The sequence below is a fragment of the Macaca mulatta genome, chromosome X (assembly GCF_049350105.2).
Source record: "Macaca mulatta isolate MMU2019108-1 chromosome X, T2T-MMU8v2.0, whole genome shotgun sequence".
NCBI lineage: Eukaryota > Metazoa > Chordata > Mammalia > Primates > Cercopithecidae > Macaca > Macaca mulatta.
The window spans coordinates 143384485-143409628 of record NC_133426.1 but is presented as its reverse complement, the minus strand read 5'-3'; the positions used below and the strand labels follow the sequence as shown (position 1 = coordinate 143409628).

General features: G+C 42.6%; 2 protein-coding genes and 1 long non-coding RNA gene across 20 annotated transcripts in view; 1 reads left to right on the top strand and 2 right to left on the bottom strand.

The window, feature by feature from the left end:
* Positions 1–9776, bottom strand: part of LOC144338742 (uncharacterized) — a 38245-nt gene extending 28469 nt beyond the window's left edge. Inside the window, exons 1-2 of the long non-coding RNA XR_013413090.1 lie at positions 9646–9776; positions 9092–9126 (exon numbers count right to left, since the gene is read on the bottom strand). This is a non-coding gene — a long non-coding RNA (uncharacterized LOC144338742). The remainder of the gene's footprint in view (positions 1–9091; positions 9127–9645) is intronic.
* Positions 9777–9778: 2 nt separating this feature from the next.
* On the top strand, positions 9779–15385 carry GPR101 (G protein-coupled receptor 101). The gene is made up of 2 exons (XM_077989414.1): positions 9779–9972; positions 12025–15385. The coding sequence occupies exon 2, from the start codon at positions 12117–12119 to the stop codon at positions 13647–13649; it is 1533 nt and encodes a 510-aa protein (XP_077845540.1). The 5' UTR covers positions 9779–9972; positions 12025–12116; the 3' UTR covers positions 13650–15385.
* A 6583-nt stretch (positions 15386–21968) lies between these two features.
* Positions 21969–25144, bottom strand: part of LOC106995337 (uncharacterized) — a 122040-nt gene continuing 118864 nt past the window's right edge. For 17 of the 18 annotated variants that reach the window (XR_013413083.1, XR_013413079.1, XR_013413080.1 and 14 more), the window contains one exon: positions 21969–22458. Coding sequence is in view for 1 of the 18 variants with exons in the window: in XM_077989412.1 (XP_077845538.1) it covers positions 22391–22458 (68 nt within the window). In the remaining 17 variants the exon portion in view is untranslated. The remainder of the gene's footprint in view (positions 22459–25144) is intronic. The other variant, XM_077989412.1, reaches the window with a different exon arrangement.

The following is a 25144-nucleotide window of genomic DNA, read 5'->3' as shown; positions in this document are numbered from 1 at the left end:
TCCCAGCCCCTTTTCTAGCTATGTACGAGTTAAGCAAGTGTCTTCATCTCTGTGTCTCAGTTGCCTCAACTGTAAGATGGGAATCATGACACGCACTTTGCAAGGTTGCTATGAAGATGAGAGATATTTTTAAAGTGCTCTACCAAAGGATCTGAATAGATATTTCTCCAGAGAAGATACACAAATGGCAACATGCATATGAAAAAATGCTTGACATCACTGGTCAGTAGGGAAATGAAAATCAAAACCACAATGTGACTCCATTACACATCCTTTAGGATAGCTATAATATTAAAAAGTGGAAACCAACAAGTGTTGGTGAGGCTGTGGAGAAGCTGGAACCCCCATACATTGCAGGTGGGCATATAAAATGTGGGAAACAATTTGGCAGATCCTCAATAAGTTAAACAGAATCACCGTACGAGCAAGCAATTCCACTCTTAGACATATACTCAGAAGAATTGGAAGCAGGTGTTCAAGCAAAAACTTATATATGAATGTTCAAAGCAGCACTATTCACAATAGCCAAAAGGTAGAAACATCCCAAATGTTCATCAATTGATGAATACATAAGAAAAAGGAGGCATATCAGTACAATGAGGCAGGGTGTGGTGGCTCAGGTCTATAATCCTAGCATTTTGGGAGGCCAAGGCAGGCAGATCGCTTTGAGCTCAGAAGTTCAAGACTGGCCTGGGAAACATGGTGAAATCCCATCTCTACAAAAAAAAAAAAAAATAAGCCAGGCATGGTGGCACACACCTGTAATCCCAGCTACTCAGGAAGCTGAGGTAGGAGGATCTTTTGAACCCAGGAGATGGTGGTTGTGGTGAGCTGAGACTGCACCATTGCACTCCAGCCTGGGCGACAGTGAGATCCTGTCTCAAAAAAAAAAAAAAAAAAAAAAAGAATAAAATAATAAAGTAAAGTAAGGAATAAGGGACCACATGCTGTGGGTTCCATTTCTATAAAATGGCCAGAAAAAGAAAATCCATGGAGACAGAAAGGATTAGTGATTGCTGGGGGCTGATGGGTGTGGGATGATAGGGGGCCATTAGCTGAAGGGTACAGGGTTTCTTTTTGAGATTGTGAAAATGTTCTAAAATTGACTTTAGTGATGATTCCACCTATCTGTGATTATACTAAAGTCAGTTGAATAGCACAGTTTAAATGGATGAATTGTATGGCATGTGGATGATGTCTCAATACTGTATATAAACAAAAATGAAGCACTCTACAGGGAGTGATGTGTTGGTAAATGTTTAACATCTGGCTCTCAGATGACAAAAAGTCCTGATTTGTAGTGTTGGATGCTTTTCATGGTGAAAATATTACCATGGCCAACGTCAAGCAACCAATGTGCCATTGGTGAATGTGGAGCTGGGAAGAAATGTATAGAAGCTCACCGTTGTAGATTATTTGCACCACAAGATCACAGATAATAATAAAAGGTGATAAAAATATTAATTAAGAAGTGATATGTTTTGAGTATTTATTACCTTTGTTTTAATGTAATTTATTTAACTGCAATTTTATATAATTCACATTTTAACAATCGCTTGCAAAATTCCTGAAAATGTAACAATCAGCTCTCACCAATTGGTATGGACTGTCTCCAGGCACAATGCTGCTGTGACCACAGACCAGTCTTTCTGAAGAATTTCACATGAGCATCTTCTAGAAAAGTGCCACTCTTTGCATTCCTCTGAGTGAAAACTTAAAACTTATGTGGCCATTCTAGTTTAGCTTAGACAGATTGATTTTTCCACCTCTAATGCTAATATCTGAGCATGGCAGAAATATTTGCCTAAATATGGAAACATAATCCTATTTTCTGTAGTCTCCATTTTGAGGCATTTTGGCAAGATCTCTACAGCCAACAAACAACACCAACAATTCAAGCAAAGCACCCAAGCACACTTGATGGATCACCTTTCCCTGGTTAACTCACTCGCTCCAGGGCACTCTCCTGATTCGTAACTGCCATCAATCTCAGTTCTTGTACTGTTTTATGAAGTGAAACTTCTGAACATCCTAATTCAATGACAAACAATATATAAATGAGCCTTCTAAAGCCCTGCAGTCCCTGATATTTAACACAGAGCCATGGGAGGTTTGCAGTGCTTGATACTTTGAATATTTAATATTGATTAGCAATATGTCAGTTCTAACCATCCAGTCCCTCATTCAAGAAATACATGTTGTAGAACAAGGTAGGCCATTCCAATGCTCCCAGCACCTGATACCACACCAAAGTTATGTTGTGAAATTCTTGAGCCTCTGGGCAAGTAGACGGGAGATGATCAAGCATGGTTCTGAGATGAGCGCGTTTAAGACTTTCTTGCCATGGACCTGGAGGTGACAGTAAGCAAAGCAGCTACAAAGAGTGGGCTCTGAAGTTAACCACACACTACTGGGGTGGCTTTGAGCAAATCATTTAGCTTATCTAACCAAAGTTTTCTCATCTATAAAATAAGGAATATTAACGTTAACTGCCTCACAAAATTGTTGGAGAATTAGATGAGACAAGGAGTATAAAATTCCCTTCCACGGATACATTTAAAAATACAACAAATTTGGCTGGGCGCGGTGGCTCATGCCAGTAATCCCAGCACTTTGGAAGGCTGAGGCGGGCGGATCACCTGAGGTCAGGAGTTCGAGACCAGTCTTGTCAACATGGGGAAACCCTGTCTCTGCTAAAAATACAAAAAATTAGCTGGGCGTGGTGGCGGACACCTGTAATCCCAGCTACTCAGGAGGCTGAGGCAGGAGAATCTGTCTAAGCCAAACTAGAATGGCCACATAAGTTTTAAGTTTTCACTCAGAGGAATGCAAAGGGTGGCACTTTTCTAGAAGATGCTCATGTGAAATTCTTCAGAAAGACTGGTCTCTGGTCACAGCAGCATTGTGCCTGGAGACAGTCCATACCAGTTGGTGAGAGCTGATTGTTACATTTTCAGGAATTTTGCAAGCGATTGTTAAAATGTGAATTATATAAAATTGCAGTTAAATAAATTACATTAAAACAAAGGTAATAAATACTCAAAACATATCACTTCTTAATTAATATTTTTATCACCTTTTATTATTATCTGTGATCTTGTGGTGCAAATAATCTACAACGGTGAGCTTCTATACATTTCTTCCCAGCTCCACATTCACCAATGGCACATTGGTTGCTTGACGTTGGCCATGGTAATATTTTCACCATGAAAAGCATCCAACACTACAAATCAGGACTTTTTGTCATCTGAGAGCCAGATGTTAAACATTTACCAACCTCCTAGGAGGTGGAGGTTGTAGTGAGCCGAGATTGTGCCATTGCATTCCAGCTTGGGCAACAAGAGCAAAACTCTGTCTCAAAAATAAATAAATAAATAAATAAATAAATAAATAAATAAACAAACAAACAAACAAAAATCCCTAGGATAGGAAAGCAACATAGAGTAGCAGCTAAGAATCCAGGATTTAAAGTCAATGTCAGTCCTAACTTCAAAATCTAGCCTATGTGTCCCTGAGTGACCCTATGTAAACCATTACACCATTCTGATCCTTGGTCCCCCATTCATAAAACAAGGCTAATGATGACAGCATCTATCTCACAGCAGTCATTAAATGAGCTGGGAGAGGTCAGGTACTAGGTGAAGGATAAATACTGAGTAACTGGGAGCTATTATCTGCCATGAGGGGATGACCAAAATTTTGCAAGCATTCAGGATGAGCTCACATTGCGTTCCCATCACAGAATGAAAATGGAAAAAGGATGCTGATTACTACAACACAGCAGTACTATACTAGAACACAGAGTAGACTGATGAGAGCCAAGACAGATGTAATCGGTGGCCTATGGTCCTCTCAGGGAAAAGCCAGTGTTCTAATACCAGGAATAGGATCCTGGACATGCGAATCATTGGCTTCAGGATTTTTTTCCCCCAGTGATTTTTTTCTTACAGTTTTATTTGGGTTTAATACAAGTAGATTAAACTGAACACATCTAAAGAGTGCAGTTTGATGAGTTTTGAAATAGGTATACACCAACACAGCCATCATCGCAATCAAGATAATGAACGCTTTTATCACTCCAAGAAGATTCTTTATGACCCCCTGTAATTTATCTTCCTCCCTCTCTCTCTTCCCTCATCTCAAGGCAACTACTGATTTGCCTTATGTCACATTAGATTACTTTGAATTTCTGTAATTTTACATAAATAGAATCATACAGTATGTACTCTTTTTTGTCTGGTTTCTCTCATTGTGCATAATTATTTTGAGATTCATCCTTGGTGTGTACACTAATAACTTATTTTATTTTTTGGCCAAATATTATCCCAACATGTGGATATTCCATTCACTTGTTGATGGACATTAGGGTGATTTCTAGTTTTTATTTGTTACAAATGAAACTGTTATAAACATTCATGTACATCTTCACATGGACAGAGTCATATGGTAGGTAGATGATTACCACTTTTTAAAACTGGCCAAACTTTTTTAGTGTGGTTAGTTATACTATTTTCCATTTCAAAATCAGTGTATGAGAGTTACAGTTTCTCCAAATCCTTGCCAAAAATGTAGTGAGGATTTACAGAGAAACTACAAGCATTATGATGTGGCCTGGTATGGTTTTCTTCATATTTCTTGTGCTTGAGTTTTGTTGAGGTTTTCGGATCTGTGGGTTTATATTCTTATTACATTTGGAAATGTTTCAGTCATTATTTCTTCAAATAATGTTTCTGCCTCCCTACTTACTTCTGGGACTCCAATTAACATATATTAGGATACTTGAAGTTATCCCACAACTCACTGTTGCTCTTCTTATTTACTTCTATCTTTGTTCTTTCTGTTTCATTTTGCACAATTTCTACTACTGTGTGTTCAACTTCACTAATCTTCTCTTCTGCAGTGTCTAGCATGCTAATAATGTCGTCTTCCAGTGTATTTTCTATACCAAACGTATTTTTTACCTCTAGAAGTAAGATTTGAGTCTGTTTTATGTTTTTATATTTTCCATGTCTCGGTTTTACATGCCCATACTTTCCTCTACATTCTTGAACATATGAATTATAATTTAAAATCCATTTTAATATTTGTGTTTACTAATTCTATTATCTGTGTCTGTTTCTATTTAAAAATTTATCTTCTCATTATGAGTATATTTTCTTACCTTGCATGCCTTATAATCTTTTATTTGATTTCACATTTTGCAAATTTTAGCTTATTGGGTGCTCCTTTAAATATTGTTGTATTCCTTTACGTATTGTTGAATCTTGCTCTTGGTGCACTAAAGCCACTTGGAAACAGTTCGATATTTTCAAAACTTGTTTTTAAGCTTTCATATGTGGGACCAGAGCATACTTGACACTAAGGCTAGTTTGGCTCCACTACTGAGGCAATCCTCCTCTGAGCACTTAGTCTGATGCACTGTATATTATGAAGTCTCTTCTCTCTGACTACTGGGAAACTGAGCTATTCCCAGTCTTGTATGAGCTCTACAAATCACTCCACCTACTCCTTTTGAGTGGTTCTATCCCAACCTTGCATACCTTACATGCATGCATTTATCAGTATTCAGCCTTGAGGGAAATCTTTTACAGAGTTCCGGAGTACTCTTTCTGTGCCGTGCCCCTCTGGTACCTTGCTCTGCAAATTCTGCCCACCCTCACCTCCTTGAATTCTGAACTCTGTCTCCTAAATTTAGGCGGACTTCCAGGCTCAGCCTGGGTTCCTTCTTCCTGCACAGAGGTCTGGAAATTCTCTCTAGGTAGTAAAAGGAGGCAATAGTAGGGCTCACCTCATTTATTTCTCTTCTCTTGAAGATCACTGTGCTGTACTGTCTATTTTCCAATGTCTAACAACTATTATTTTATGTATGTTGTCCACTTTTTTAGTTGTTTATGATAAAAGGGTAAATCCTGTCTCTTACCCTTTCATGGCCAGAAGGAGAGTCCAGCTTTCAGTTTTTTAATATTTGGGCCAGATTAGTTTGGGGGTTCTTAAATAACACTCAGATAGAAAGTAGATGACATCAAAGCTCATAAACTGACAGGATCCTTAGAGACTACCTAACATCCAATCCCTAGCCCCACAACACACACACATTCATTTGGTGGATTACAGAAGTGAGATCAGAGAGAGGAAGGGGATCTTCCCAAAGTTACATGCAAGTTAGCCACAGAATTAGGGCTAGAATTCAAGTCTTCTGCTCTCTAGTTTTAATCCATTGAGTTATTTTCTGCTGATTTTCTCGTCCAAATCAATTTATTTGGATAGACATAGCTTTGAAATCCAGAACTTCTGTACTGCCCAAGCCCACAGAATGTGCAATATTAGCTCACACCCAGATGGTACTTGATTTTGTTTGAGTTTTGCAAACACAACTTCTAGGAGTTGGCCTGAAGTGAATTCCAGAGTAACACATAACACTGAAAAATTTAAAACACCCCCATGGGTAGGCACTACAGAACAAAACCATATATTTTTCCCTGTCGACTTATTATGAACTCGCTAAGCAAAAAGGAGTGTGACTTAGAATTTAGATTGACTGATTTAGTCGTTTTACCACCTATGGGAACCATGTATCTGTCCAACAAAAAGAAACCATTACCACTTCTTCAAGAGAAGAGAAATAAATGTCTTTTCACAGTTCTAGCAATTCCTAGTCCCCTTTCACCTAGATTCAAAAATTTTATCTGGTTTGGGTCTGGGAGCCCTTCTGTCTTGTCTCTGCACTCTTCCTTGATGTAGCCTAAGAAATGCCCCTGCTTTGGAATCAGAGCAGCCTTTAACTCTCAGCTCCAAAACGTATTTGCTGTGTGGCCTTGGATAAGTTACTTAACCTCTCTGTAAAGACAGGGATGGTACTGTCTTACATTGATTCTAAAGCACTTTTTTTTCCCCATATTCTAGCATCTTTGAAATCAAGATGTATCTTGTTAGCCATGGCATGATGGTTAAATTTTCAGCATTTTTTCCGTTTTCTAGTAGTATATACGGTGTCAGGCTTTCAGAAAATACAGTGTTGATTCCTAACTTGCCCAGCTTCCTAACTTGGCCCTTTCTTGTTGGTAGCTTCTTGCCCTCTAGCCCTGGCCCATTAATATCCAGCTTGATCGTACCTCTGCTGCTACTGAATTATGAAGGTAGGGAAATGGACTAGGTGACTTCTTAAGCCATCATCCCAGACTCTCCCTCTTTCATCCCAAAGAACCTTCCCAGAATGTAATGAGGTTTGTCAGTTGAAGGGCTCCTTCAAGGCTATCAGAATCAGAGCCTGAAGGGCTAGAAGCCAAATCCACATTCCCCAAAGCTCTACCACATACTTCCAGTTGGGGAGCTGATATTTGGATGTCTTTGAAATCCGAGGATACCTACTCTGCTCACATCTGGAAGGAAAGAGAAGACACCTGAAGATTAACCACCCTCAAACATCTCTCTGTACAGAAAAATAGCTGGTATTTATTTTCTAGCACTTCTCTGGCTTTTTTCCTATCTCCGGCTGGCAGGCTCATCTCAGTTGCAGAGGCCTCATCCCACCCAACCTCTTCCACTCCCTATCATCCCCCTTCGTGCCCAAAAGTGCAGCTGCAGACTCCATGAGCCCATCCCTCTGAGGCGCCCATCTTTAACATGTGTCTAGAGGGTCCCCTGTTGGAACCTAGCAGTCTCGGGCATGCTCACAACCACAGTAAAAATAGGAAAGGTCAAGAAAGACTTGCCTTTGTCTCTGGCCACTTCTAGCAGTTTCAGTACTAGCATAACGTAGGCACTCAAGTACTCTTGCACCCATTATTACTAGAATGAATGACTAGAACTAATACCTGGCTGAGTCTTGGGTTTCCCAACTTCCCTCATCTAGCTATTGGTACAGCAATTAGGGCAATTGGTCTGACAAGGTGAACAAGCCTGAGGCCGGCACACTACTGACCAGTGTTGCAACGTGTGGTTGTCATTGGGCCTCCCAAGTGATTGTAAAATCATTGAGTCTGAACAAACTGCCGCTTGACAGTATATGCCACCCAGGATTCTGTATCATGGCCAGCACAAAGCTAGGAATTAATAACTGTGAGTGATTATCACGGAAACTGTCTCTAGGAAAAATGACCAGGTTTTTACCATTCACCCTTGGAGAGATAAAATCAGGCCTAGCAGAAAAAAGACAAATGATCTAAGAGCAAATGCAGGACTCCAGATCCAAAGAGCATTCTGAGGCCTGATTATACACCTGTCTCATCTCCCTGTTTCAGAGGGGAGGGGGTGTCTCCATCCAGCCCATCAACCAACTCCAAACCCTGCACTCATTCTAGACCCTCCCCAACACCTCCTTGCCCTTATTCCCTGTCATTTTTGCCTCTCTGTAGGTCTCTGCTTGCCCCACTCTGTGGGACCTGTGAAGACCCTCCTTGTCTCCTGCTACAACCTCCCTTCAGCGTTCTCCATCCAACACCAGCCCTGATTCTAGAGCATTGCCCTACCTAAAACCCACCAATGAACAAGAATGGCTAACTATTTACCCTTGTGAAGTCTGGGTAATGGGAACATGGAGGATTATTTTATTATTCTCATTATGTTTGTGTATGCTTGAAATCTTTCATAATAAAACGACTCTCCAACGGCCTCCAGGGATCTCAGGGTAAAGTCCGAAGTCAAGTCCGCAGACTGACATTCAAGACCCCTCAGGATCTGCCTCTACCCGATTTAACCAGTTAACCTCCTGGCACTCACCAGGCTGCAGCTTCTCTGTTTTCCCAACCTTTGGAACCCAAACTCTCTCTTGCAGCCCTAGTTTTACCCCATGCATCTTCTTCTTACAGAACACATTTCCCCTTGTGCCCTGCCTAGAAAACACCTCTTAATCCCTTGGAAATCTAATGCAAATGATCCCTGGTCTGGGTCACCTTCCCTACCCTCTGGGGGCAGGGAAGAGGGTGCCTCCTCAGGTCTGATATACAACAAATACCCAATAGGTGTTTAAGAGAGACCAGAATGTCTTGGTTAATAGAATGTGTGCAATATTTACTTGAACTTAGGCAAGTAGGGTAATCTTTCTTGGCTTCTGCTTCTGTCTCTATAAAATGAAGATAATAGCAGTACTTACCTCACAAGGCTGGGGTAACGATTCAGCGGTATTCTCTGTGTAAACAGTTTAACACAGTACCCGGCAGAGAGAAGGGAAGAAAGAGGGAGAGAGAGAGGGAGAGATGCTGACTGACTTACAGACAGACATACTTCAATCAAAGAATATAGTGGATAATTATGCAGCTTGTCTTAAATGAAATGCTTCCAAATCCTACAGGGAAAGCATTGCCACTTAGCTCTTCCTGGGAGCTAGAGAAATTCGTGGAAAATCGTTGACATTAAAGTCACGATTCCTTTCTCGGGCTCAGGGGCTATTCATACTTTGGAGGCTTTTCAGAATTCGAGGGGAGTCCTGGACCCTCCTATTTGGAAGAATCTACTATTTGGAAGGATAGTGCAGGGTCTGTGCCTGGGAGTTGGCCAGAAATCCGGGGGCTAGGAGGGCACGGGGTTTGCACGAAAATCAGCCCCGGTGACAATCCCCAGTCTGTGAGGTCTCGGTGGGCTCGGGGCCCCAGGGGTGGGAATCCGGAGTGAGAAAATCTGAGTGGGGTCTGGTGCAGGGCCCCCCACCTGCCAGCCCCGCTCCCCTGGGCCGCCGCGGCCTCGTGCGTCACCGGCGCGGGCGGGGACCGAGGGGAGGGCGGCACCGCAAGGTGAGGGCACCGCGCTGCCTTAAGACGCCGCGCGCCCCCGCTGCCTCTTCAGAGCTTGCAGCGCGGCGCGCTGGCCGGACGTGCGGGCACAGACGCTGTGCCCCGCTCCTGCCGCGCCCGCAGAGCCCGCTGCCCGGTGCCAGATCGCAGCCGCCCGTGCCCCGAGAGGCGGCCGGGACAAGCGCGGGGAGCCCCGAAGGACCCGCACGCGGCGCCAGCGACGCCACGTCCGCAGCAGCAACAGGTAAGCGGCCCGGCCCTACTCCGGGCTCCGTGGCCCCCAGCACCTGGACGGGCCCCTAGCCTGGAATCCCACGACGCCCCTCTGCAGCGGCCCGAGGGCTGCTGAGTAACCAGGCGTGGTGGCCCGCGGTGCGGCCCCTTGTCCCCTTTCCCTAGCCATCCTCCCGCCCTCGCGTTTTCCCTCGCACTTTTTCTCGTGCGTTCTTCCCCCCATCCCTCCCCATTCTCTCGTTTTTTCCTCATCCTTTCCCTCTTCCTCAGCGTGTTCTTTTTTCTTATTCTCTTTTTTGCTTTTTCTGTCTGCGTCTCTCCCAGTCTGTCTTGCTCTCTCATTCTCTCTCTCACTCTCACGCTCCCATTTCTTCTTTTTTCTTTCTGTCTCTCTCCCTCTCTGTTGCTCACTTTCTCTCTGTCTCTCTGTATGTATCTCATTCTTTCGCTGTCTCTCATTTTCTTTTCGTCTCTCTGCCTCTTAATCTCTCTCTCCCAGCCTTTCTGACTCTCCCCACCACCCTGCACCCCTGCCTCTTTTCCCTTTCTCCCCAGCTCTTCCCCCACTCCCTTCGGCTGCCACCAACACCAAGCAGACCGGAGAAAGCAAAGAGGATGCCGAATTGGGGATGGGGATGGGGATGGGGATGTGGAGGGTGAGGGTAGGGGAGCTCAATAGGCATCCTCCCTGCATTTTCTAGTCGCCATTGCACTGCTGAGAAACTAAGGGTTTTATAAGCCAAAGTCCACGGTGGCTAGGGCGGCAGGTGGTTTCCACGGCAAAATAAAGTCTACAGGGAGACAGAGATCCAAAGAGACAGAGATTCAGCCAGAGAAAAACCGAGGTGAGGGGCCGTGAGAAAAAGATGTAGAGAAATAGAGATGCGCACACACTCAAAGATATAAAGCAAGTGTTTAGCCAGAGTCCTGGGGTGACAGGAAAGTGAAGGACAGAGAAACCAACTAGAGAGTGCACGCACTAAAGAGATAGCTTGAGAGACAGGTGAGACAAGCAGTAGAGTGTTAGAGATCAATGGAGAGAGAGGCAGGGCAATGCAGAGAGAACTTAGGCAGGGAGAGACAGAAACCACATGGAGCGATACAGAGACAAGAGGGTCCGGGAAAGACAGAGCAAGCACACACGTGCCAGGGAGAGACAGAAGGAGACACCTAGAGAATCAGAGGGAGACGCGGAAACAAGAGAGTTGGAGAGACACGGAGAGGGCAGAGACACAGAGAGCGACATTGAACAGGTGCGCTAGGGACCCACAAAGATGAACTGCTAGGGAAATAGAGAGAAATGGAGAGACAAGAGAGTATTAGGGAAAGACGGAGACACACACCAACTAGCCAGCGACACAGTAACAAGCAGAGACACAGAGAGACAGAACGGATCAGAAAGAGACTGAGGGAGAGACAAGGGCAAGACTGTGAGAAAGATAGGGAGCGAGAGCGCGAGCCCTGCAGAGAAAGTGCGCTAGCAAAAGAGACACACACAGACAGACTGAGAGACAAACAGAGAGGAAGAGAGAAATGAGAGTAACAGAAAGGAAAGAGACAGCATGCACGTGCTATCGAGAGACGGAGAAACAGAGACAGACATGAGTGAGAGACAAAGATGAGAAAGAATCAGGAAACGGTGAGACACATACAGACACACACCCGGAGAGATACGGAAAAAAAAGTGCGCTAGCGAGAGACACTGGAGAGAGACAGAAACTGACTATCGTAAACAGACAGAAACAGAGAGCGCACGCGCATGCGCTAGCGCTAGCGCTGCGACCAAAACTCCCGGGAGCCAGAGACAGCGTGAGAGACAAGCAGAGAAAGCGCGCGCACGCACGCGCCAGCAGGAGAAACAGATCAGAGGAAATCAGAGCCCTGGAGAGAGACAGGCAGACAGATCTGAAGAGTGCGGAAAGGAGCCATAGAAGCTGCCTATACTGGGGATGGGGCTGTGCGGGAACCCGGGGTAGGGGTTCCTGCAGCGCCCTTGCTGGGCGCGGAGGCTTCTCCCCTTGACGGGTGACTAACTCTTCCTGCGTGTTTCTTTTGTCACCAGCATAGGCACTGAGTGCGGTCTGTGCACCCCTTTGCCACCCACCAGTGCCGGCGCTGAGCCTGCACCCTGTCTCACGCCCTCTGGCTGTTGCCATGACGTCTACCTGCACCAACAGCACGCGCGAGAGTAACAGCAGCCACACGTGCATGCCCCTCTCCAAAATGCCCATCAGCCTGGCTCACGGCATCATCCGCTCAACCGTGCTGGTTATCTTCCTCGCTGCCGCTTTCGTCGGCAACATAGTGCTGGCGCTAGTGTTGCAGCGCAAACCGCAGCTGCTGCAGGTGACCAACCGTTTTATCTTTAACCTCCTTGTCACCGACCTGCTGCAGGTTTCGCTCGTGGCACCCTGGGTGGTGGCCACCTCTGTGCCTCTCTTCTGGCCCCTCAACAGCCACTTCTGCACGGCCCTGGTTAGCCTCACCCACCTGTTCGCCTTCGCCAGTGTCAACACTATTGTCGTGGTGTCAGTGGATCGCTACTTGTCCATCATCCACCCTCTCTCCTACCCGTCCAAGATGACCCAGCGCCGTGGTTACTTGCTCCTCTATGGCACCTGGATTGTGGCCATCCTGCAGAGCACTCCTCCACTCTACGGCTGGGGCCAGGCTGCCTTTGATGAGCGCAATGCCCTCTGCTCCATGATCTGGGGGGCCAGCCCCAGCTACACTATTCTCAGCGTGGTGTCCTTCATCGTCATTCCACTGATTGTCATGATTGCCTGCTACTCCGTGGTGTTCGGTGCAGCCCGGAGGCAGCATGCTCTGCTGTACAATGTCAAGAGACACAGCTTGGAAGTGCGAGTCAAGGACTGTGTAGAGAATGAGGATGAAGAGGGAGCAGAGAAGGAGGAGTTCCAGGATGAGAGTGAGTTTCGCCGCCAGCATGAAGGTGAGGTCAAGGCCAAAGAAGGCAGAATGGAAGTCAAGGACGGCAGCCTGAAGGCCAAGGAAGGAAGCAAGGGGACCAGTGAGGGTAGTGCAGAGGCCAGGGACAGCGAGGAGGTCAGAGAGAGCAGCATGGTGGCCAGCGACGGCAGCGTGCAGGGTAAGGAAGGTGGCACCAAAGTTGAGAACAGCATGAAGGCAGACAAGGGTGGCACAGAGGTCAACCAGTGCAGCATTGACTTGGGTGAAGACGACATGGAGTTTGGTGAAGACGACATCAATTTCAGTGAGGGTGATGTCGAGGCAGTGAACATCCCGGAGAGCCTCCCACCCAGTCGTCGTAACAGCAACAGCGACCCTCCTCTGCCCAGGTGCTACCAGTGCAAAGCTGCTAAAGTGATCTTCATCATCATTTTCTCCTATGTGCTATCCCTGGGGCCCTACTGCTTTTTGGCAGTCTTGGCTGTGTGGGTGGATGTCGAAACCAACGTACCCCAGTGGGTGATCACCATAATCATCTGGCTTTTCTTCCTGCAGTGCTGCATCCACCCCTACATCTATGGTTACATGCACAAGACCATTAAGAAGGAAATCCAGGATATGCTGAAGAAGTTCTTCTGCAAGGAAAAGCCCCCGAAAGAAGATAGCCACCCAGACCTGCCCGGAACCGAAGCTGGCACACTGGGTGGTACTGAGGGCAAGATTGTCCCTTCCTACGATTCTGCTGCTTTTCCTTGAAGTTAGTTCTAAGGCAAACCTTGAACTGTCCGTAACATGAGAAACAAGAGCAGATTTCTTTTCAACGGACCCACAATCCATTAATGCCAAACCATACCATTTCAGGCAAAGGTGTTGCACACACATGCTCTTCACCACGAGGTAGATAAATATATAGAAGAGGCAGGAACTGGGGTCTTTCCTTAAAAGGGTGGACTTGAGGATTCTGACTGAAATTTTCCCCCCAAAGATTATTAGGCTCTAAATTTCTTAAAGCAACAAGGGCTATCCGTTTTGGACCTGTACTTGGTATTCTGTCTTTCCAGAGCTACAACATGCCAACTTTAGCTCTGAAGGAAAGGGAAGATGATGCTTGTGAACTTAAGGACTTTTCGGCCCTTGGGTTGGGAGCTCATGGGCCAGAGCTACAGCTTATGTTCAACTGAAAGAAAGGCAATGGACCAAATCATTCATGGAGCCCAAGAAACAGAACCTAATGGACTGATCAACATATGAGCCAAATTCTGAACTGAACAGCCCCACAGCCGGGTGCAAAGACTGTTATGCGAACTAAAACAAAGGGCCTCCTGCAGTTAGAATCTCAAGAAGGTTTCTAGATCCCGTAAAGGGATCCAGAAAGGTAGAAGGACATGTATGAAATGGGAAGCTAGTTCAAGGGAAAAGATCGAGAAATAACACACATTCGGGGGGCTAAACAGTTGACTTATTTTTTTTTTATAAAATCTTGGGTTTATGCATGGGCTGGGACTAAGGTCATTAAGTGTAAATTGCCAATTGACACAAATATTTTCTGTCTCCTGTTTGAATAATAGTGGGGCAAAAATCATGCAACTATTTTACAACTTCCCTTATGTGACTGAATTGAGATGCTGGTAGGAATTCTTCAGATCTCTGCCAACCTTGTGTTTTCTTTTGGTTTGTTTTTGTCAAATAAGCCTTTTATATTCAAACAGTATTTATAGAAAAAAAGAAATTCAACTAAAAGTGGCCTAAATCCTACAAAATTCATAATGTCACTGAGGAACGATTTGTTCATCAGAAATATATTTTGTGTCCATGAGATCATAGACAATAATTGTGATCTCCACATGGGGAGCAAGGAAGGCAGAATGAACATTTTTCTTCCTTCAGGCACACCCATGGGTCTTTTCCACCTGTAGCTCTCTTTAAAGCTTTTAAGCTCTCTGTAGAAGTGAGAGAGAAATATCAGAGAGTCAGAAATGACAAAGAGGATGGTTTCACAATACCTGGAAAACATCTAATCTATTCCAAACCGTCCTAAAATCAAAGCATTCAGGTCAGACATATTCTAATCAATGCTGTTGAAATAAATCACTTTGGGAAAACTTTAACAATATTTAAACTATCCCTAGGGTCAATTCACAGGAATATTTCTCAAATCCCAAACTGCAAAATAACTTTGGACAGGGATATACATATATATTTCTGAGGGCATGGGCCGTATGTATGTGACCAAGTAACACGGAACCAAAAAAAACAGTCAAGCTAGTGTTTTTGATCCTCCTATAGAATGAGTTAAAGCAACTCTAAAGTCAACCAACTGTTCATGCAGAAATCCACTGTCAATATGGGTGGAGGGAGTGTTTGGTTGAAAATGGTTAATCAGGTAGTTGTATGATGTAAGATGAGCATCTTCAGAGTTTAACCTCATTCTTGTGTGATTGTCATGCCTTTATTAGAACTCATTTCGTTTAAATAAATGCCCAGCTCATTTATATTTTTTATCTCTTCCTCCTCACAGATTTCAACATGAACTTCTCAAGGGGGAGAGGTAAACAGCAATGTATTTGGACTGTGAATAACTCCTCATGGGAATTTGGGATTGCCATGTTCAGAATTTAGGAAAGGAGAGGGAATAGAAACAAATAATATAGAGCTGACCCTTCAAATAAAAATACCATGATAACCTTATTAATTCCAACTCCATTAATTTGGAACTTGTAGTTATTCAGACAAGGCATGGGGGCTGAAGTTTACCCTTACACTATCATTTATTTTTCTACCAAAATGCATAAAGTGAATTGACAGTCATAAATTTGTTCTACCAATTTATCACCAAACTCTTGTACTGACCTGTCCTTAAAGGATATCTGGGTGAAGAAATGGCCTATGTGATCAATCTTCCTATGGGGGAGGGGTAGTGCCTTGAGGTCTGTTCAAATGGTCAAAGGAATTCAAGGTAGCTCTAGCTTATCCTTTGAGTAGAAATGCTTACTTGGGTAGGAAACAGGATTTCAAACATAAGTGTCTCCAAACACTGTGTTAAAACTGAACTTCTTGTTTTATTTTTAAAGTTCACCCCCTTCAAAGTGTATCAGAGAAAAGTGTTTGCCAAAATCCCAAATCAAAATGGAACCACAACCTGTACCAGTATGGTAAGTCCATTTAACAGCACACACAACATTCTCAAGGGCACCGAGATTCCCTGCTTTCCTTTTTGAAGTTCCTCTTTTCCGTATTTTAGTCGTTGTCCATTATTTTGGTAAACTGGATCCTCAAAAGTGAAGACCTTTTGAAAATACGAACCTGGAAAAGAGGACCTTTTCATTAAGAGTATTCTGCTTTGATGACATTTTCTTCTAAATGAACAATAAGGCCTATGGTTAGCTTGGAGATAGCAAGTACTTGAACTTTTTTGCTATTTTGAATAAAGCACTATCAACTTAATGAGGTTTTACTGCACATACTGTTTTGTCATTTGAAAATCTGAAAGCACACACAAAAAGTCATCATTAGCCTCACAGATCCTCATGTGCAATAGCTTTCCCTGAATGTTTTTAAAGGAGGTATTCTTTTGCCAAGGCCACTTCATATGTGCAGTAAAAAAAAATCCCATTAAAGTACAGGGCCCAGACAAACCAGACTATGAAATGATGTGATTTTAAATTTAATGATTTTCCTTATTTACGAAGAATAGAGCATCTAGTTTGCCAAGAAGTTGCAGGTGCTTTGACTAACACACCAATTTCCACAAGCTTGGGAAGGCAGTAATAAGGAGCAAGCCCTGGGCTTCCATGATTTCTATGATTCTAGGGTCCCTCTTCTCTGAGACACCACAAGTACCAGCTGCTTGGAAGGCCTCTGCACTTCCAGCTCCCTGCCTACTTCTTGCCATCAGCCCACTGCCTTCACCTGCCTCACTCCCTCTCCCTCTGCTGCACTGGCCCTTCAGGAATAGTCCATGCTTGAAGCTCTGCGTGTTCACCTACTCCCCATCCATCCCTTCCCAACCCAGAGCTGACAGATTCACAGGGACCTGGGGGCCTATGGAAGCAGGGAAGGAGAGAAGTGAGCCATAGGAGTGACCAGCAATGAAAGGTATTTTTCTGTCTCCTACCCAACTCCACACCAGTTTAGAGATGACGGGATACCTACTTCAAATTCAACAGGTAAGGAAAAGTGCCAGTTATTATTTAGTAGAAGGTAGGCGCCTCATTTTTTACCAAAAAAGCACCCGATATTACACATCAGTGGGGGAATAGTCAATCCTGTAGATACTGTCCAATTATTTCAGCAAAAATAAAACACTAAAAAATCTTTTACCTACAAAATTATAAGATGCCTAACATTGCCTTATTTTATACATAATTAGTCAATTAAGCTAGGTAAAGTTACTTCAAAAAGATTTTTTCATACTACCTGAAGGATAATTTACATGATTAAACTAGGCTTACTTAGACTTTGCCAAAAAGCTTTTAAAAGTGTCAGAAATACATCATTTGGAAGAAAAAATAATAATACACATCATCTGGTAATTTGAACTCTCAAGATAAAACTCTCATGAGTTGTTGGGATAAAAAAATGAGTAACAATTTAAACTACTGGACTGTATTTTTCTCTCATAACCACCCTGCCCAATATTTTGAGAAGAAAAAAACAATAACGTGTTTTCCCATCATAATGTCTCTTCTGTTGTATTCCTCTTTGAGGCAGACCTCATGCTGTCAGGAGAGGTTTCTCTAAGCAAGAGATTTCTTCTGCTTCTAGAAGAGGTTTCTTCTGCTTCTAGAGCAGACAAAAGATTACAGGAACAGTTGGCTGTTAGCCAGTGGCCAAGATAAGGAGAGAAAATCTGGCCAACCAATGGCTTTTAACCCTCTCCCTCCTTATCTCTTTCTCTTACTTTCCGTGGGCTTGACTAGTGATCTCGGCCCTCAAAGCCCCTCTAAGCTAAGGTATGAGGAGACAGAAGCAATGAGCTGGAAACAGCAAATGTGATAGTCTAAAATCCAAAAAGAAGAGAAATCCTTGTCATAAATTCTTTCCAATTACTTAGCAATGATCTCTTCCTCTACGGCAAATGCCCAGCTTGCTTATAGCTGTCTTTTGCCATAAGCAACAAAACTGGCTAGAGGAAGAAACAGGGAAGCTAAAATCCACTGAAAGAGGAAGAAACAGGAAAGCTAAAATCCACTGAACCTGGCCACAGATTGCCAGGTCACTGACAAGTTCACTGCTCTTTGGTAAACAGAATAAGAATCCTCAAGGTAAATGAAGGTTGCTAATAGGTGTCAAGTGTTTCCATCATTGCCTCCCAAAGCCTCCATATCTCAGAGTACACACACCAAGGGAAAACCACAGTGACTTAGACACTCAGCAGGAGGTTTACTGTGTCTGAGGAATAATTACTCTATCTGTCTTGTTCTAAAATGTAGAGAAAAACAAGATTGGTTTTAGTTTGATGTTTCAAACGTAAGTGGATTTCCCCCCTCTTCATCTGTGCTACAACTTTGATGTTAAAAGTTTGGTATTTTCGTCTTGTTTTAGTGACGTGGTATTTTTTGTAGTAATCCTCCTAAATGTAAACTATAACTGTATATAAAATGTAAGTGTTCTTGGAGATATGGTGCTAGATATTAGATCGTATGTGTTTGTAGATAGTGTCGTCCTCAAAGGTAGTATGTACATGTAAAGTTAGTTAATAAAATGCATGCCAAATTCTATGTGCGACCTACACTTTGGTCAGTTTCTGATGTAGAACATAGTACACTTGTTTTTTAAATTTAAAGTGTATACTACAGGATATGTAAAATGGCGCCAAGGTGGGGTGGCAGGAAGTGGTGCCTTTCATTCCTTAAATCCCTAATATGATATATGACAGGTGAGAACTTATTCTGGTACAATTGGTCATTAGTGTGAACTAATCATCTTGGCTGAAGTCCTTGCTGACAGTTTTTCACCACACGCTTGGCACTGGTATGCCTGTTTTCTATTCACTGAATATATAGAATGCAAACTCAAAGAAGACCATCCTTCTCCATTAAAAAGGAAGGACTCCAGGATAAGCAAGTAGAGTCCAGTCAGCAGGACGGAAAGAATACTGCACTCTGAAGACCCAACCAACACCTGACCGTGAACTGACAGGTTTTGTGCTTGGCAGATCCATAATGTGACCATCCGTGCCCTCCTAAAGCAGTAACAAAACCCAGAAAAAGAAAAAGGCTGCTCTGTTTTTCCCCCTTTGGTTGATTGTCTGAGAGACAAGATAGAGACAGCATGGATGGCTAGATAGAAAGGTAGTGGGACTCCTCTATGGGGTCACAGCTACGGTGTTTGATAGTTACAGTACTATATCAATGGAATTTGTGCCAGACAAGAAAGGAAAACTATAAGATGATTTTGCTATATTTTCAGAATAAATATTACAACAAAAAAACTATATATACCCTCATTAAATTGTTTCTAAAACTGCCTTTAATACCAAATTTTGTGGACTGCTTTGAAACTGAAAACGGAAAAATGTATTTAATCAATAAACAGTTCTCTTTAATATTTTAACGTTTGAATTTAAAAGTTTCATTTTTCTTTAAAAAAAAAAGAATTTGTAATTGAAAAGTGCCTTTTCAAAGGATTGTCAAACTACAGTCCTGGGGCCAAGTTCCCATTGGCACGACTTATCTTCAGGTGCACAAAAGAGGTAGGCTTTATCCTCCTCCCCTCAGCAAGAAGAGAACCCCACTCACATCCCAATCAAATTCATAAATCAACACTGTTACATGGGCCAGTAGTCCCAGAGACTCTGCCCAAGGCCAAGGTTTCACATATTGGTTGGCTTTAATTGGATCCTTTCTAAAATGGTTACAATGCCTTTTTTTTTTTCTTTTGCTGGAAAAGAATAACGGACTCCTGCTTGGGAAATGTGGAGAAATTGATGTTTGTGATTTAACTAAGTATTATTAAGTGATGTTTGTGTTTCTTAAATGGGTGCTGTTATTCTATCCTTGGTATATTCCTCTTAAATATTCTAAATAAAGTCAAATTTTATGTGTGTATCTGGTTTTTATGTCAAGATCCTTGAGGAAACAGTGAGGGAGACACATACCTTGGTCTCCATCCCTTCTCTTTTGCTTGAATGGAGGAGACAGGGGATGAACAACTAACTGCATTACAAAGTAGAATGAAATATATGGGCTCTAATATTTCATATTCCAGTATTCTAATATAAGGAATATGCAAGGGATGGAGGGGGTTCAGCAGGAAGGGCTTGCTGGAAGAGCATAAGCCTGGTCTTCTATGAATGGAAAGGATTTCAAAAGGAGGGAGGGGGTGGGCAGAGAGAAAATCTGGGGGCTCGATGGTTTGTGGGACTCTCAAATGCCCAGCTTTATTCTGAAGACAATGAAGTCTAGGGGCGATGGATCGGAGGAGGACAGTGAGTAACCTTTGTCTTTAGGAAACAGTACTGCCCAGCACCCAGGTCACCGCCACTGGGCTCCAGCCCCTGCTGTCCTACCACTCTGGCCCAGGCCACTTCCCTCCACACAACTCAGTCCAGCCTGGCCTAGTTCCCACATACACCTTGGTTCAGCCCCAACTCACCAGGGTTTATGGAACAGGAGGGCAAAAGCACGTTCCCTCAAGCTCTCCTTTCAGAAAATGGTTATACCTCTGTTGCAACCATTACACGTGAAACTACTGTACACAGATGAGATAGGCAAATATGTCTAAAACCTAAGAGCCCCTAGTTCCTATCGAGTTGAAGTGCTTGACCTACTAGTAGCTCCTCTTCTGATACTCTCATTGGTAGCAGAGCAAGGAACTGCATGCCTCCTGCCTCCAAAGTGGTATTGGTGGGCCCACACTGGGAGCTATTCAGCCCCATTGCAATCAAAGTAAAGTGTTCTCCATTTTTCACTCCAAAATCAAGCTAAATGCTGACTTACTATTTCAAGATGTTCAAAGATGGCTGCCATGAGACCTGCAGGTGACTGCCTTCACTTTAATCTGTGAACGCCATCTAGGCAATGACATTTTCCTGCTGCAGAAATAAATGTGCCTTTCTAGCAAACTACTACCATCAATGCAAATAAGTGGGCTTGGGAGCTCAGATAAAACAATTAAGCAGGCAAGCTGGTGGGAAAAGAGGTCCCTGAAGCTCAGTATACCACTACTTAGTTCAGAGTATTTAGAGGAGAATAGAATTGGCTCCAATGGGCCTCATTACAGCAGTTTCTCTCGTCAAGCAGGGCTAAGGGCTCAGCCGTAGGTTATGAGACTGAATAGGAGAGGGTTTAGAGAGGGTGAAAATTCCACTGTCGAGAAACCTTCTGTAGCCTTCTGTAGCCATTCCCTGCCCCACCAGGCTGCTCTAGGCCCCAGGCCCATTTGCCACCAGTCATAGCCCTGACCCTTCCAATACAGACACATTACTGGCTAGTGAATTATTTTCTTCTTCCATGAGGTAACTAGTAAACTCCTTCTCCTCCTTTCACTCTCTTTCAGAATGCAACTCTCTGACCCTGTCCCTCCTCATTCCAATCTCCCATCCAGGGGCAACATAAACTCTTTGATCCCTGCACAGACAAACAAGTACTCCTCAGCTTAAGGATGGCTTTGAGAATAGCCTTTAATTGAAGGGTATATGTAGACATTTTTCAAACATTTTCCTAAATGAGACCTATATTTATCAATACAATTTGATGTAGAAAATGTGTGATTTTCATGGCTGCTCCCCCAAAACTACAAGCTAGAAGAATATTTGCAATATAAATTCCCAGCATTTTAGGAGATGTGATACCTGACTATTGTTTAGGCAAAGCAAATAAACCCAAGAAAATTGACTCCAAAGATTTATTATTTAAACACAACTAAGTCAAATTTGAACATTCTCAGCCCCCCAAGGAATGGCAAATAGAAATAGACAACTAACAACTAGAAATGTGCAGATTTCACTGAGGAATAAGAGCATTATCTGGCATTTCATAAACTCTATGTGCTAAACCAATATGCATTTTTAAATGATCACTCACATACGAAGGTGTAATACAGTTTGTATAATCAACTCCCATCAGAAAAATATGCATTTTACCTAAAATTTATTTGACAATAGTTCTGATGGAATTAGATGCTCTGAACAATATGAAGGAGAAAAAGGAAAAGAAAGAAAACTTCATCTGAAAAACCAGTGTGGTACTCAACTTTAATTTTTTTAAAGAAATGTGCCTCCCTTGCTCTAATTGCTTTAATTTAAATCTTTTTATTGTAGCTTTTCAGGAAAATATGATGTAGAATAAATCTGTTTCCCAACCTGTTTTCTTCCATACAATCAGTATTTTGTGTCATACAAACTGAGGCCAAACAATGAGATTTTACATTTACATATATATGCTTAAAATTATGTAATTAGAAGCACACACATATATATCTCAATTGATGTTCATATAGATATACAGATATTCAAGGGCAAGGGAGATGTGCTTGGAACCCTTTGGGGAAATACTTTACTCCACCTTCAGCACACTGTAGATTTTAGCAATTAACCAGAAACAGGAAAAAAATCCAACTGTCCCTGAAACAAAATGAAAAAGATCTTTGTTAGCCAGACATCATAGCAAATGAAGGTAGCTTTCTCAAAAACACAAAGCATGTCAGTGTTGAGGTGGGCTACTGATTCTCCAACTCTCAAGATTCGTACATTTATCAAGTAAAAACCAACAGGCTCTCTTGCTGAGCAAACAGGATGAGCAACAGGGCCAGAGGCAGTCACCTGCAAACAGGTGTGAGAATCCATCTGATTGAATTCTGCAGGTCTCTAACCAAAGCAAGAAAACAAAATTAGTAGCTTAACTTCTCCATTTCAAAAAGAATAAAAGAGGTCCAAGCCTATTTCTGATACAAAAAACTTCTTATAACTTGCTTCAATTTAGAAAACGTAAATAACCATTATCACTACAGATAGACAAAGGGGGTAATAATCTTACATATTTGCATATCCAGAGCATACATTAGTTTTATAAATCAAAGTTTTGTATCATTAAACTTTAAAAACTTTATTAAACTTTTTTTTGGAGACAGTCTTACTCTGTCGCCCAGGCTGGAGTGCAGTGGTGTAATCTCAGCTCACTGAAACCTCCACCTCCAGGGTTCAAGCGATTCTCCTGCCTCAGCCTCCTGAGTAGCTGAGATTACAAGAGGCTGCCACCATGCCCAGCTAATTTTTGTATTTTTTGTAGAGATGGGGTTTTGCCATGTTGGTCAGACTGGTCTCAAACTCCTGACCTCAAGTGATCTGCCTGCCTCGGCCTCCTCAAGTGCTGGGATTACAGGCATAAGCCACTGTGCCTGGCCTTAAGCTTTATTTAAACTCTAAAACCATCTTGGAGTCAGGTGTACTGGCACGTGCCTGTGGTCCCAGCTGAGGAGGCTGTGACAGGAGATCACTTGAGCCCACGAATTCAAATGCAGCCTGGGCAACACAGCGAGCCCCGTCTCAATAAACAAATGAATAAAGAAATAAATGAGAAAAAACATCTCATTTGGAAGGATTTATCCTAAAGAAATGGCCCCATATTCAAAAAAAATTACATGCAAAATGGTGATCATAATACTATGATTTATAATATTGAAAATTAAAAACAAACCAAATGCCCCCACAAATAGGCAATTAGCTAAATTATGTCCCAAGTGCTCAATGAAATAATACAAAAATGACCAATGTAAAGACTATATAGCAGCATGAGGCAATCTTCATAACATGGTGTCAGGTGATAAAAGGCCTTAAATGATTCCCGGGTATCATACCAGTGTGAACATAATATAAGCATAAATATGTGGACCAGATAGAGCAGAGCATAGATAAAAGAAGGCACCTTTATATTTCAGGATGATATAATTATGAGCAAATTTTTCTTTAATACATGATTTCATTGATGTTTATATCATTAAAAACAATTTTCAGATGATATTATGGTTCAACGACTTAAAGAAAACTCCAGATTCTACAGTCTAATGGTGCACCCCAGGACAATTCATCTAGGAAAACATCTTACTCAATAACAAGATTGCAGAAAGTTTTAGGCAGCGGTTGGTACCTTTTTCCTTGCCAGATTCCAAACTTAGGATAACTTTCCATCCAATATATCATCATACCACTTCCTTCTACTCTTCAATGCTCATCAGGAATCAGTATGGTATAGTGATTAAGACCATGGGCATAGAGCAACACAGATCTACTCTGTTGGTTTCCTAGATGTCTGATCTTGGGCAAGTAACAATCTTGCCAAGCCTCAGTTTTCTCAGCTGGAAAATGGGGATGATAATACCTATTCTTACTCTAAGCTTCCTTCTCTGAATCCAACATCAAAGGTTCAGGAGATGGCAGGTGTATAGCTAACACATGTCTCAGAATCTAAAACATCTCTGATTTTGATTTGCTGCCTATTTTCCCCATAAACCATTGATATGTTTATGAATTCTCAACTTTTTGATGCTTGACATAAAATACACAATTGTCTCCTACCTAAAACACAAAAATCTATCAACCCTCACACTATTTTGGTAGTCAGCTGAGCTACAGAATCTGGACTTTGGAGTCAAGCAGACATTAGCTATGTGATGTAGAATAAGCTACCTACCTCCTCTGTTTCTCAAATGTGAAAAGGAATTACACCCTCACGCAACTAAGGCTTTTCCTGAGAGAAAAAGGACAAGGTATATTAGAGTGCCTGTCAGAGTAGGCACTCAAGAAATGATAGCTATTATTGATGTTCTGATTTGGGGCTTGAAATTTATGATCACATGGAGTTTATCTGATTAGTGTGATCATTCTCAACATTGGCCGCACGTTGAAATTACCTGGGGAGATTTAAATACTACCACCTGGGTGACACCCCCAGAGATTCTGATTTAATTGATCTGGGATGCAGCCTGAGAGTCAAGATTTCAAAAAGCTCCCCTCTCAGCTAGTCTGCCCCTCCCTCCCTCCCTCCCTCCCTCCCTTCCTTCCTTCCTTCCTTCCTTCCATCTTCCACTGAACCAAAGGGCCACTGAACCTCACAAGTTAAAAGCAACTTAAAGGATCTGGAGAAATTAATTTTTTTTCTACAGCTGAATTGCTTGTATCACAATTTAAGAGTAGAAAACAGGAGATGAAACAAAAATGGGGAGAATTATCATCCTGATATCTTTGCTTACTTTTGTTTCAGGTCAGAGAAAGCACTAAACCAATATTAAAAATGTCCTAGCTTCTTTCTTTC

Bases quoted from the DNA above. Each gene is read 5' to 3' on its own strand.
- GPR101 (XM_077989414.1), top strand. From the start codon at position 12,117: ATGACGTCTACCTGCACCAACAGCACGCGCGAGAGTAACAGCAGCCAC.